The sequence below is a fragment of the Arachis hypogaea genome, chromosome 12 (assembly GCF_003086295.3).
Source record: "Arachis hypogaea cultivar Tifrunner chromosome 12, arahy.Tifrunner.gnm2.J5K5, whole genome shotgun sequence".
NCBI lineage: Eukaryota > Viridiplantae > Streptophyta > Magnoliopsida > Fabales > Fabaceae > Arachis > Arachis hypogaea.
Genome location: NC_092047.1, coordinates 17,020,907 through 17,034,283, shown reverse-complemented (window position 1 = coordinate 17,034,283; position 13,377 = coordinate 17,020,907). Strand labels below are relative to the sequence as shown.

The 13,377-nt window shown below is 32.0% G+C and overlaps 1 protein-coding gene across 1 annotated transcript; it reads right to left on the bottom strand.

The window, feature by feature from the left end:
• Positions 1–4,245: 4,245 nt before the first annotated feature.
• On the bottom strand, positions 4,246–8,325 carry LOC112727005 (probable GTP-binding protein OBGM, mitochondrial). Its single transcript, XM_025776601.3, has 6 exons — positions 8,001–8,325; positions 6,403–6,625; positions 6,156–6,264; positions 5,806–5,888; positions 5,657–5,719; positions 4,246–5,526 (listed from the first exon to the last, which is right to left on the bottom strand). The coding sequence occupies exons 2-6, from the start codon at positions 6,535–6,537 to the stop codon at positions 4,378–4,380; spliced, it is 1,539 nt and encodes a 512-aa protein (XP_025632386.1). The 5' UTR covers positions 6,538–6,625; positions 8,001–8,325; the 3' UTR covers positions 4,246–4,377.
• Between the last annotated feature and the right edge of the window lie 5,052 nt (positions 8,326–13,377).

The following is a 13,377-nucleotide window of genomic DNA, read 5'->3' as shown; positions in this document are numbered from 1 at the left end:
ACTACCCTCAGCGTCACCTCCGCCAGCATTAGGGATCTCTCGGTTGCATACATATACAAAGCATACAAGGAAAACACAATTATGGATAACAAGTACAGCAGATAAGACAAGTAGCAGTTAATTACAGATAAACGATTAGGCAAGCCAAAATAATGCACACTCAAACAAAACATACAAATGCATATGATGTATGCATGTCTTATGGCTGATGATATTATATGTCAGTTATATAGCCAAGTCCGACATGTCCTGGTAGCTAACCTTGGACAAAAACACCACCTCGCGGAGCAAGTGGGTCTGAACCACAACCCCTCGCATACTACCCGCTTGACCCAGAGCAAGTAGATTGAACCACTACTACTGCCTACTATCCAGGTGGGTATTTACAAACTCAACCCAGAGCAAGTGGAATAAACCACTACTGCTACTACTGCTTAGGCGTCACAATCACTGACCCAAAGTAAGTGGGACGAACCACTACTACTGCCACTGCCCAGGTATCTCATTCAAAAATTCATTCTCAATATCATTTTAATTTATTTCAAAATTCATAATTAAATTCAATTCTCGTCAGTCTTCATTGTCATAGCCAACCTCATTCTCAATCATATCTCATACAACTTCGTCACTGACCTAAAGCGAGCGGACAACACCACCGCATTTTACCCCGCGTCTCAACTCTTAACCGAATCAAGTGAACAACGCCACTATGTCTTATTCAGTGGTACATCTCAATCAGAGTCACTTTCACTCTCAACTTCATTCACAATATCATTCCAATTCATTTCAAAAATCATAACTAAAATTGGTCCTCATCATCACCATCACCATCAATCATATTTCTTTCGGCATTTTCAACACTTTATTAATTAAATTCTTCTCTTTGCAAACCTCTTTTAATATCAAATTAACTTTTTCAGTAATTTTATTTTTCCTCCGTAATCTAAAAACTAGCCTTCGAAACTTAAATAGAAGTTATCGAGATTTGGAAGCTAGTGAAATGGTTTAAAGCTAAAAAAACTAATTCTGCGAGAATTAAAAAGAAATTGTAAAAACTTTATTGTCATTAATATTTACAATAAATATTTAGAAATATGTACCGTCACCGACAAATATCATTCTTCTTTTACAAATTTATACAAATATATAATAAAAAATTATGCATTGAATAACATTATAAAAAATAGGAACGGTAATAATAATTTTTTAAATATCGCAAAAAAAATTATGAAACAAATTAAATATTACAAAAAATGATCTCAACTCAAATTAAAAAGTAACATTATAAAAAAAATATTCTTATAACTATTTTGAAAGGCGGATCCAACCTTACGGATTTTTTATATTTAAATTAAATAAATATAATATTTATAAAAATATATAAACGATGAAATATTTATCGATATACACATGTTATATTCCGGGTATTATTGTAATGATATGCCAGTATTTATAAATAATCAGTGCAATAATACGAGTATATTAATTTTTATTAAATTAAATTAAATTATAATCATCTAAATTTTAAATTAAATATTTTGTAATTTTAAAATTTAAAATTATTTAAATAAAATTAGATAAAATAAAAAAATAAAAATCAAACAAACATAATAATGTCTAAAACATATGTATGAAAAGGTTTTGCATATATTTTATATCATTTTAAAATTTTAAATGGTTAACTTTAATTAAAAAATTTAAATCATTTTTTTAAATTGAATATTTTTAATTAACCATACGAGTATAATAATACGAGTATATAATATTATAATTAAATCATTACAATAATACATGTCATCCCAAATACTGGAGTTAAACTCTAAAATGATCTCTGAGATTGGTGTCGTACACTAAAATTGTCCCTGAGATTCTAATTGCACCAATTACGTCCCTGAGATTGAAAAAAGTGCACTATATTAGTCCTTGACATATTTTCTATTAACGACGTGATGACATGGCATGATGACGTGGATTGTAAGTAACATGTGTCACTTCATGATTTGGCCACGTGTAATGGTATGATGATGTGGTGACCAGTGACACGTGGCATGCTGACGTGGATAGTTGTGCCACGTGTCACAATGTTATTTGGCCACGTGCCCGTTTGTGCCACGTGTCGCAACAGTATTCGTCCACGTGTCATCCATTATGTCATCGTTGTATATGCACCAAATTAGTCCCTCACTTTGCATTAAGTGACTCATTTTAGTCCCTGAAATTGAATGTCGTGCACCAAACTAGTCCCTTCACCAGTTTTTTCTCTTTTTTTTTCTATAAATTCAAAATTCTCAATATTTTTAAATGCATTAATTTCAATTCTATTTTTTCACATGTTCTTCAAATAAAAGTGTTTTTATAAAATATTTTTTCTCTTGTGAATACCCTAACCGTCGACTTAGAGTTGACGTGAAGGCTTTTCAAGCACCTTCACTACCATCTTCGACCTCTTTCAGAACTTTTATAAAATATTTTTTTCTTGTGGATATCCCTAATAACCGCTGTCTTGGAGTTGATGTGAAGGCATTTCAAACTTCTCCCATTACCATCTCCGATCTCTTTCGTCTAGACTGAAGAGGTCAAAGATGGTAGTGAGGGTACTTGAAGTGCCTTCAATCTAGTTCATTTACACATAACAAATACGTGTATTTCATAAGACAAAAAATGTTTATTTTAATTATTAATTTATTGTTAAAAACACATATTTTTTTATGAAAAAAAAATGTGTCTAATCAATCATATAATTATTTTTTTATAATAACATACTTATATATTACAAAATTTACCAATGTTAAATTATTAAAAAAATTATATAATTAAAACTAAAATCTTAAAAAATTTTATGAAAGCACTTGTATTTAAACGATATATGAAAAAATAGAATTGAAATTAGTGTATCCAAGATATTAAAATTTTAAATTTAAAAAAAATGAGAAAAAATTGGTGAAGGGACTAGTTTTGTGCACGACATTCAATTTCAGGGACTAAAATGAGTCACTTAATGCAAAGTGAGGGACTAATTTGGTGCATATACAACGATGACATAATAGATGACACGTGGACGAATACTGTTGCGACACGTGGGACAAACGGGCACGTGGCCAAATAACATTGTGACACGTGGCACAACCATCCACGTCAGCATGCCACGTGTCACTGGTCACCACATCATCATACCATTACACGTGGCCAAATCATGAAGTGACACGTGTCACTTATAATCCACGTCATCATGCCATGTCATCACGTCGTTTATGGAAGATAGGTCAGGGACTAATATGGTGCACTTTTTTCAATCTCAGGAACGTAATTGGTGCAATTGGAATCTCAGAGATGATTTTAGTACACGTGCACGACGCCAATTTCAGGACCATTTTGGGGTTTAACTCCAAATACTAAAATTATACAATATCCCGGTCTATCCTAGTAACTGAGCCCGAAAACTCTTTGAAACTATATCTCGGGATTTTAATGTGCCTTTAATGTGATTTTTGGCACTTTACCCGAGATATAACATGTTGTGAATAAATATTTTATTGTTTATATATTTTTATAAATATTATATTTATTTAATTTAAATATAAAAAATTCCCTAACCTTACACATATTGCAAAAAGTGATCTCAACTCAAATTAAATATTGAATATTATTTTAAATTAATTAACTAATTTTTTTAAAATAGATTTCAGCAATGATATGGCATCCTAGGATCGTCACATAAGCTACTTTACATCAACCTCCAAAGATGTAATTAAAACATTTAAAATATTAAGAATAAAACTAAAACGAATTAAAAAGAAATATTCTTAAAACTCTTCTAAAATTTTACATACAAAAAGATACTTTATTTTCAATGCATACCAGCACAATATTATTAAGAAAAAGTGTAGGGCCAGCAATTTTTGTGTTTTCTGCTCAGCACTTAACCATCAAAACAAAAGTGAGTGATTTATCACCATTAAATATAATCTCACACCATTAAAAACACTATTGATGGCCAATTAATGATTACAAAACACCAAAATTACTGACCCCTAACATTCCTCTAATATACTTAGTGGGTCCGCTGAATGTAAGATTAAACTGCCATAAATTTTTAATCACGTGTTTTCTGTTGTTGACTTGTTAGATTAAATTAAACTGCCTTAAACTACGGTGTCTAATATTTATTCTCTATTGTTGACTTGTTAGATTCTTGAGGAACTACGGTGTCTAATTTTTGTTTTATTATTATTACTATTACTTGCATTAGAGGAAAGCAACAAATATTTCATTATTAAAATTGGACATATCAAATGGTTTGATTAGATAATGACTATTGCTTTTTAGAGTTTATCTTGGTTTACACCCTAAACCCTAGACTTTGAGTTGAGTATCAATCTAAGCAAGCAAAATTTGATCTAAGCAAAGACCACATGACATTTCACCATTGACAAGCATTTTGAGGCCAGCTTTAAGCTCTGGTATCCCTTCCTCCAAAACAGCACACACCGGAAAGATAGGAACAACATGGACCCTTCTCTTTAACTCATCGTATACTTGGTCTGCACCTTCCTCATCAATCTTATTTGCCACAACCAACGATGGTCGTTTTGATAAACCTTCCTGATGGTACTCAAGCTCAAGAATCAGGTCTCTCAGCTGTTCCCATGGTGGAATTCCCTTCCTTCCATTTAGAGCAGCAGCCAAATCCAGCACATACGCCAGAACCTTCGTACGTTCTATGTGGCGTAGAAATGCATGTCCGAGTCCACGGTTTTGGTGTGCGCCCTTTATGAGACCAGGAATATCAGCCACAGTTATTGATAAATCATCAAAGTTCAGGCTTCCCAAATTAGGCCTAAGAGTGGTGAAAGCATAGGAACCAACACTAGGCTTAGCCCTTGATATGGCTCCAAGCAGAGTGCTTTTTCCAGCATTTGGCATTCCTACAAAGCTAACATCAGCAATGCTCTTGAGCTCTAATACAAGAACAGTCTCGGAACCAGGCAAGCCAGCTCTCAGAGAGGAGTGATCGCCGTCATGATCCTCGGCATTAGATATGTCTTGACATGACCCTGTCATTGCAGTCGAAGTCTTCCTTGAATCTTTGAAAGTAGATGCGTTGCCCAGACCACCCTCTCCTCCACGAGCAATGACAATTTGTTGACCTTCTTCTGTTACTTCAGCAACATTGTATAGCATGTCTCGATTTTCTCCTATATCCTCTGCATCAGATTTGGAAGTTCCGCTAGCAGTTGAAAGCTGAGAAAATTCATCTGCTGGTGCAAGGTGTCTTGATTTCACAGATTTCTGAGCATTTGTTTCAGCAGCTTCTGATAAGCTGCAGTCAGTACCATGTATTTCTTTGACTCTTTCTGCACCAGAAACAGTGGATATTAAATCACCGTTGCTAGGCTCAGAAAGATCACCAACAAGTGCACCAGGAATTTCCCAAGGATCAACATCTCCCGAGGGTTGAATTTTGACCATAGCAGGACTATCACCGCTAACAAGATGCAGTACAGTACCAACTGGGACATGGACAACCTACTAAAAGAACATGATGTTGGAATGGAATCAGAGTTGTGTATTGCACACAGATGGTCAAACAAAGGAAATGAAATTCTGAAACATGTTATATGCATAAAGAACAGATTTTACAGATAAGACCAATTACCTTATCTGCACCCCTTGTTCCTATCTTATTCTTCGATGTTCCTTGTCTTCCTTTCTCAGCTATCTACAGGGTGACCAATACTGCCATTAACTTTGCATACAAGAAATTTCATCATTATGGAGAAATATCTTAGAAGAATAAGTGCATACAAGGTGACGTTGTAAACCACTAAAGTCCCAAACTCTAGGAGAGCATTCCAGAATCACATCTCCACCTCTGCCACCATTGCCACCTTAATTGAACACAGACATCAAAGTATCATTGTTATCTGTTCCATTGTACTCTATACAGATTTCCTACCAAAAAATTTGATAGTATCATAGATAACACAAGTTTTACTACAGAGTAGTCTATTTAATAAATAGATGACAACTGCTGTGTAGTGTTTATGTTTTTCTTAAAAAGCATATATAGAAACTATCATTGGAAATATCATTGTATTTTGAAAGAAATCACCAAGATACACATTAAGACTTCATAAAGAGAAAAGGGAATGCACCATCAGGTCTGCCCAAGCGATCATGTCGGCTACGGCGAAAGCTGGAGCAACCATGCCCACCATCTCCGCCTTTTGCAAATATCTTGACCCTGTCTATCATTTTTCTTTCCTACAAGACCAAAATGGACAAAGCCCAACACAGTGCATAGAAACAGAAAATATACCACGATCAACATCTCTAATTTTTTATGGATTAAGCCAGTAGAGATTATTAGTAGTAATAGTAATAATAAATTGGAGATTCAACCTGTAAAGGAGCAAGCTTGGACTTCTTGTGAGGTGTATCTGAGTAATGAGAATAAAGTGTAAAGGACCATCTAGATCCACATGTATGTCGAACGGCTTCTACATGTCGTATAGATCTTGCTTGAAAGACCAACATTTGTGGATGTTCAGTTATTACTAGATAAGAACGTAACTTTTTGAAGTAGAACCAAGCTAGTCCTTTAAACTCAGTTGAAGCTTCAAACCTTCAAAAAGGAAAATGCAAAAAGAAGATTGAACATATCATTTATATATTGTTTATTGACCATGTTATAATTAATAACTATAATTTTATCGATATTAAAAATTTAACAAAAATATATCCGAAAAACATTAATTAAGAATCTAATAGTACAGTTTAAAAGATGAATAAAAGTTTTCAGATTGATGAGAATAAAATTTGAAAATCATATTACCAAGAGCCATCTTCACTGGATCAGGTGCCGGTGACTTATAATTATATGATTTTATAGTTTCTTTAATAGTTTAGTTATGTGCATCAGCATTGCAAATTTATACAGATTTATAAGCAATGCATAATATGATACACTAAGTACATAATACAACATCAAAGCTACTTCCATACAACAACATTTTGTACAAAGCTATAAGAGCCTAATTAAGTCCATTTCTATGGTTGATCACAAGCAATACCATTCATACATTATCCAATTTTTGGAGACACCAACTATCAGTGGAAACAAGGAATCAAGGATAAAACATCAAATATATTAAAAATGAAGGATTGTGGGGGAGGACATTCTTCAGAGTGAATAGGCCCAATATAATATTTTAAGAGAGTTACAGAGAGAGATTATGGAAAAGGATATTCTTTAGAGTGAACAGGGTCCAATGTTTGACATAAATGTCTGATATCCTCCCTAAACTATGCTACATGGGTAGAGGTATGAGGTATTACAAATTTGCACAAAATAGGGTGGCAATACAAGAGAAAATATTACATAAAGATATCAAATTATAAACTAAAAAATAATTATATCATAAAATAAATGTAACTTTCAAAGTTTCAAGCAAAAATATCTGATGAGACTTTGATTTTAAAGAATATGATAATAGTTTGTTCATCTACAAGTAAATCAAATAGCTTGTGAGATTTAATGTTTTACAAAAACCAATTTGGTTTATTTATTATAATACTTGATCAAGAGACCTAATATTCCTAATGGGTCATAACACATTATCATGAAGCTCAAACAGTTTTGTATGATCAGCATGGTTTTATAACATAGACTTTCACCTCTCTCCATAATGAAACTAGGATGCACCGGAAATCATAATGTTCACAAGGAACTTAATCAAATATGAAGCCATTATTATAGATCATAGATTCTTTTAGGACCATTGCAGTTAAACTACAGGCAAACAATAATTTAGAATGTTTTAACAAAATCACAAAGAAGCAAAATGCAAAATCAACAAACCTTAACAAAGCAAGATGCAAAATCAGAAAGCAAACCCTAATGAAGCAAGAAGCAGAAACTCAAAAAATTAGTAAATCCCCCAAAATTAAGAACACCCAAAACCCCAAAAAATTCACAGAACCAGAAAATCCATACACACCATCTTTGTTTGGTGCTACTGTCTCAGCTCGCTATCACTGCCATCTCAATTCTCCAGGCAGCTCGCCATCGCCATCGCCATCGCCAGCTTGTCGTTCTTCTTCGCTCTTCGTCAATGAGAAGAGAGAGCGAGTTGTTCTGACAGAGAACGAGTGAGCGAATCGTTCCGCCGATTGACTGAGCGGTTCCGATATATGAGAGTGAGAAGGAGTGGTGAGTGACGGGGGACAGTGGACGATGAGTGTACCTGGTGAGTGAAAATGAGTGTGTGAAACGTTACAATCAGTTAGGCTCCGTTTGGTAGATGTATAGGATGAGACATAGATATAAAGACATAGATATTAAAGACATAGATATAAAATATTTGTATTTATGTATTGTGTTTGGTAAAAATAATGAATAAGATAAATATTTAAAAAAAAATTAATTTACCTTTTATTTAACCATAATTTTATCAACACCATTATACATTTATCACCTCAAACGCTATATATGTCATTACAATTAAATTTTTATTTCTTTTTGTATTTTTTCTTTTTAATATCATCTCAAATTATCATTCAAATATTAAATATACAATTTTTTTTTTTAAAAAAAAATAGAAAACCAAAGTCTAAAATGTATCAAAGATTAATTAAAATTTAAATAAATAAAAAATTAAATGTATAATTTTTTTTGAAAAAAATGGGAGAATAAATTTGGTTGTAAAATCTAAAAGAGAAAGTAAAAAAGAAATATTTGAAGAGATAAGAGGATAAATTTTGAAAAATTAAAAATTGAATAAGGTAAAAGAGTAAAAAATTAGTGTCTCACAAGTTGTGTCTCAGTATCTCATCAAATTGGAGGTACACAAATTTAGTGTCTCCGTGTCCATCCGTGTCCTCCCGTGTCCATCAAAAATTTGTGTCTCACCAAACCAAACAGCAGACATATATCACCGTGTCCATGTCTCATTGAGGGGTCGCAACACGCACTTTATCGGCGGATATTCAATCATATATATATATATATATATATATATATATATATATATATATATATATATATATGTTTGGAGTAGATGTTGAATCAAATACCTCTTACTAAATATAAAAGATTCTTAGTCACTAAAAGAATATAATTAATTGATAATTTAATATATTTTATATAAAAATCAATTCTATTTTAAATTATCATCAAATTATATAATAATGTTGTATTTTTTTTGTAACTCGCGGGTAGAGTCGGGTACCCGCAGGTTAAAAACGGGTAGAGTTAGGGTTAAGATATTCTCAACCCGTGGATAGGATAGGATTGGGTTTATATAAAAATCTCAACCCGCAAGCAGGATTAAGATTGGCTCCAAATCCTATCATCGAGCGTGCTACACATCCATGTAACCATGTAACCAAGTTGGCTTAAGTCCAAATAGAGCCACGCGCATTAATAGCGAGTGAAAATATGCGCTCGAAAACCCTTCATTACTTCGCGCTTATTATGAAAAAACGTTACTTCTTCCTCAACAAGAAACCACTCCTTCTCTTCGAATCTCTCTCAAAATCACTCAAACTTCAGTTACGTTCTCTGCGAAAACCACTACTGGAGAAGAATCGCGAGAATATTTGGCAAGGAACAACGAAAAACGAACGAAAATCGCAACAGAGATTCGCCTTCCTCCTCCTCCTCATTCTCCTCCTTCTTTTTCGCGTTCTTTCTTCTTCACGTGTTTTCTCCTTATCTTCATTCTTTTGTTGTTATTGCTGCTGTATTTTTTTTTTTTTTTTGTCTTTTCCTCTTTCTCTCCCTGGTGAAGAAGTAGTAGAAGGTGTGGAGGAAAAGTTTTAAATTGTGCAGAACAGAAATGAACCGAAATGGTCAACTCCATTGAACCGAACATCATTCATGTGCTGAATAAAACGTCATAAACATTTAATCTTCAAGAAAAATATTTCTACATGCACAAGGACTCAATTGAACACACTAACAATCAAGTAAATCAAATGAGTAACTCCACTTAACCGAGCAACATTCATGTGCTGAATAAAACGTCATAAATATTCAATCATTAAGAATAGCATTTTTCCATGCAAAAAAAGTCAACTGAACACATAACAATCAGGTGAATCGAAATGACCAACACCACTGAACCGAATACCAATCATGTGCTGAATAAAACGTGATAAACATTCAATCAGTAAGAAAACATTTCTGCATGCACAAGGACTCAATTGAATACATTAACAATCAAGTGAATCAAAATGAGCAACTCCACTTAACCAAGAAAAATGTTGGCGTTGTTGGTGATGATTATAACGAAAGAAGAAGGAGAAGAAGAAGAAAAATCTGCGTGCGCGAAGAAGAAGAAGCAGAAGAAGAACCTATGTGCACGAATTTGAAAGAAGAAGGAGAAGGAGGAAGAGGAGGAGAAATACTATTCTTGTTGATTGAAAGTTGATCACCATTTATTCACCACATGAACATTATTCGGTTCGGTGGCCTTTGTGATATTGATTCACCAAATGAATGTTGTTCGGTTCGGTGGCCTCCTTTTACTTTGTTCAGTGTTTAAGATTATTGTGATAGCATGCAATAATCATTTCCTAGCTGTTTCAACGTAATAACCTCATTCAACTGATTTGAAGTTGAATCATTCATTATTTCCGTTTAGAAGTATAGATCGAAGAAGAAAACGAAGACGAAAAAGAACGACGGAACTTATTACGTTGGATTCAATGCAGATCAATAATGAAGAATGCAAGCAGAGAAGAAAAACGCGAACAGAAGAGAACGATGAATTTTATTAGGTTGAAGAAGAAGAAGAAGAAGAAGAAGAAGAAGAAGAAGAAGAAGAAGAAGAAGAAGAAGAAGAAGAAGAAGAAGAAGAAGAAGAAAAACGCGAGAAGAGAATAAGATTTACGTTATATGAGGCGCGTGTATAACAAACGCATAAGGGAGTTGGGGAGGCGCGTCTGATTAAAGTTACTTGGATAGTTTGGATGAAAAAATTACATGAATGTAGAGCTTTTCTATCCTATCATATTCTATTCATTGCCACCCTTAGTCATGGATAACCATCCAATCCGATCATATAAATAAAAAACTATTTTTTTTACTTAACATTAAATAATTATATATAAATATAAAATTATTTATATTAAAATTAATTTTTAAATTTAACTGAACGATAATATAAAATATTTTATATTTTTATGCATAAAATATTTTATATTATTTACATCAAAATTAAATTTAGAATGCACATATTCAGCGTACCTAAATAATAAAAATTTGATCAAACAAAGAGTTGTTTTTAAAGTTTCAAAAGAAAATAAGTGCTGCCATTGATATTATAATAAAAATATTCAATCATTTTTCATCTGTAAAGAGACAATTTTAAGTGATGTCTATTATTGTATAATCAATTTTTTTAAATTAAAAAATATTTTATTTTTTGATTTTTTTACAATATAGCTAAGTATGATAGATGAAGAACTAATTCGTCATGAATCTAAATTTTGTTTAAGGATTTGTTGGCTTGCTGGCTAATAGATTACTGTATGCATAAGGCAGGATTCGAATCTCTAACACTTATTTAAACGGATCAATGAGCTAAGTTGGTTAAAAAAAATACCTTATTAACAAAATAGAATATATTTTATAAGGTAAAAAACTCACATGCAGTTATCATAAATATATTAAATCATCTAAGTATTTTCAATTATTAACTTTACATAAAAATAATTATACGTAAATTTCACCCAATTATAAATGTGACCCAAATATAAAAATATTGTCATATGAATAAATTTCTTATAAAACTTAATACAAATCAGACCAAATTGCATTTAAATAATCTTCCATCCACCTTAAATTCTCAAAATTTGAGAGTAAAAAAATTGTTAAAAATTAAAATGTCTAATCTAAAATTTTTAAAATTTTCTAATTTTATCATAAAAAATTTAGAAAGTTAATTAAAGTATAAACCAACTAAGTCCATTTCTTTTTATTTTTGATTTTGAAATTCCAAATATTAGAATAGTGACAGAAATTATTTTTAATATGAATAAAGAAATGGTATATTTGTGAAATATTACTATCCGGAGTGTTTTGCAGAAGTGTGAAGTTACAGAAACTCTTACACACCACGCAGCCTGCGTGTTAAAACAAAAATTTCTTTAGCAGAGATTCTAGCCATGTATCAAGCTCTGATCACCATACACCCAACGTGTTGAAGTAGCAGAGATTCCTTTAGCAGAGATTCTGGCCACATGTCAAGCGTGCAGGCAACACGCATGGTCCATGTTGTAGGAGTAGAGATTTGATGCTTACTTTGCTTCCAATGCACCTTTATCAGCGTCCTCTGCCACCTGTCAACACCCTAACAACATGCAGGATCCGTGTTGCTGGAGCAGAGATTCGACGCTAGCTTCCAATGCACCTTTATTTGCATCCAACAGTCACATGTCAACACCCTGGCAACACACAGGGTGCATATTGACCACTTGACCAACTGTCTCCATGCACCCAAAATCCATACTCCGAAAATGTCAATGCATTAATATCTTCGTGCCTTTAAAAGGGAGGGGGGGAGGGGGGAGGGGAAGCTTCGCATGCTTCATTGTGCATGGTAGTGTGATTTGGAAGGTTCACTTTGGGAGGAGGGTTCTGTTAAAAGAATTACAGAAGGCGAAAGGAGGAACGTGATCTTTGTTGAGGAGAGTGAGTAGTGTGTTATTTGAAAAAATAATACGTGATTATACGTCCACAAAAGAACACGCTGTTAATTATTTGGAATAGCTTAATTATATAAGTTTAATATTTTTGTTAATTTTGAGCCTGATATTTAAAATATATTATTATTAGTATAATTATTTGAATTAGTATTATTATTAGCAGTTGTAGTGAATTAGATAATTTAAATACTTAATTTTTATTTTTTTGCGATATATTAATAATTTTATTTAGTTTTTAATATTTGTTATTTTTTTGTTATAATATTATTGTAATTTAATCTGTTAATATGTAATTTTAAAACTAATAAGTAATAAAAAGTACTGATAAAATGTTTTTTTAAGAATTTTTGTTATTAATTATTTATTTCTTTTTCTGTTATGATATTATTATTTTTTAATCTACGATGGATAGATTTAATAAATAATATAAATGGTAGTTATTAATAAATAATATAATATAAATGGTAGTTACTAATATTAATAAATAAAATGGTAGTTATTAATACTAATAAATAATATAAATATAAAAATGTAATTTTTCGAATTTGATATAATAATTTTTAATTTCTGTTTTAATGTTATTTTTATTTTATTGTAATTTTTATTTTTTAATTTTATTGAATAATATAAATATAATAGTTTGTATTTTATTTTCTGTAGTTATTT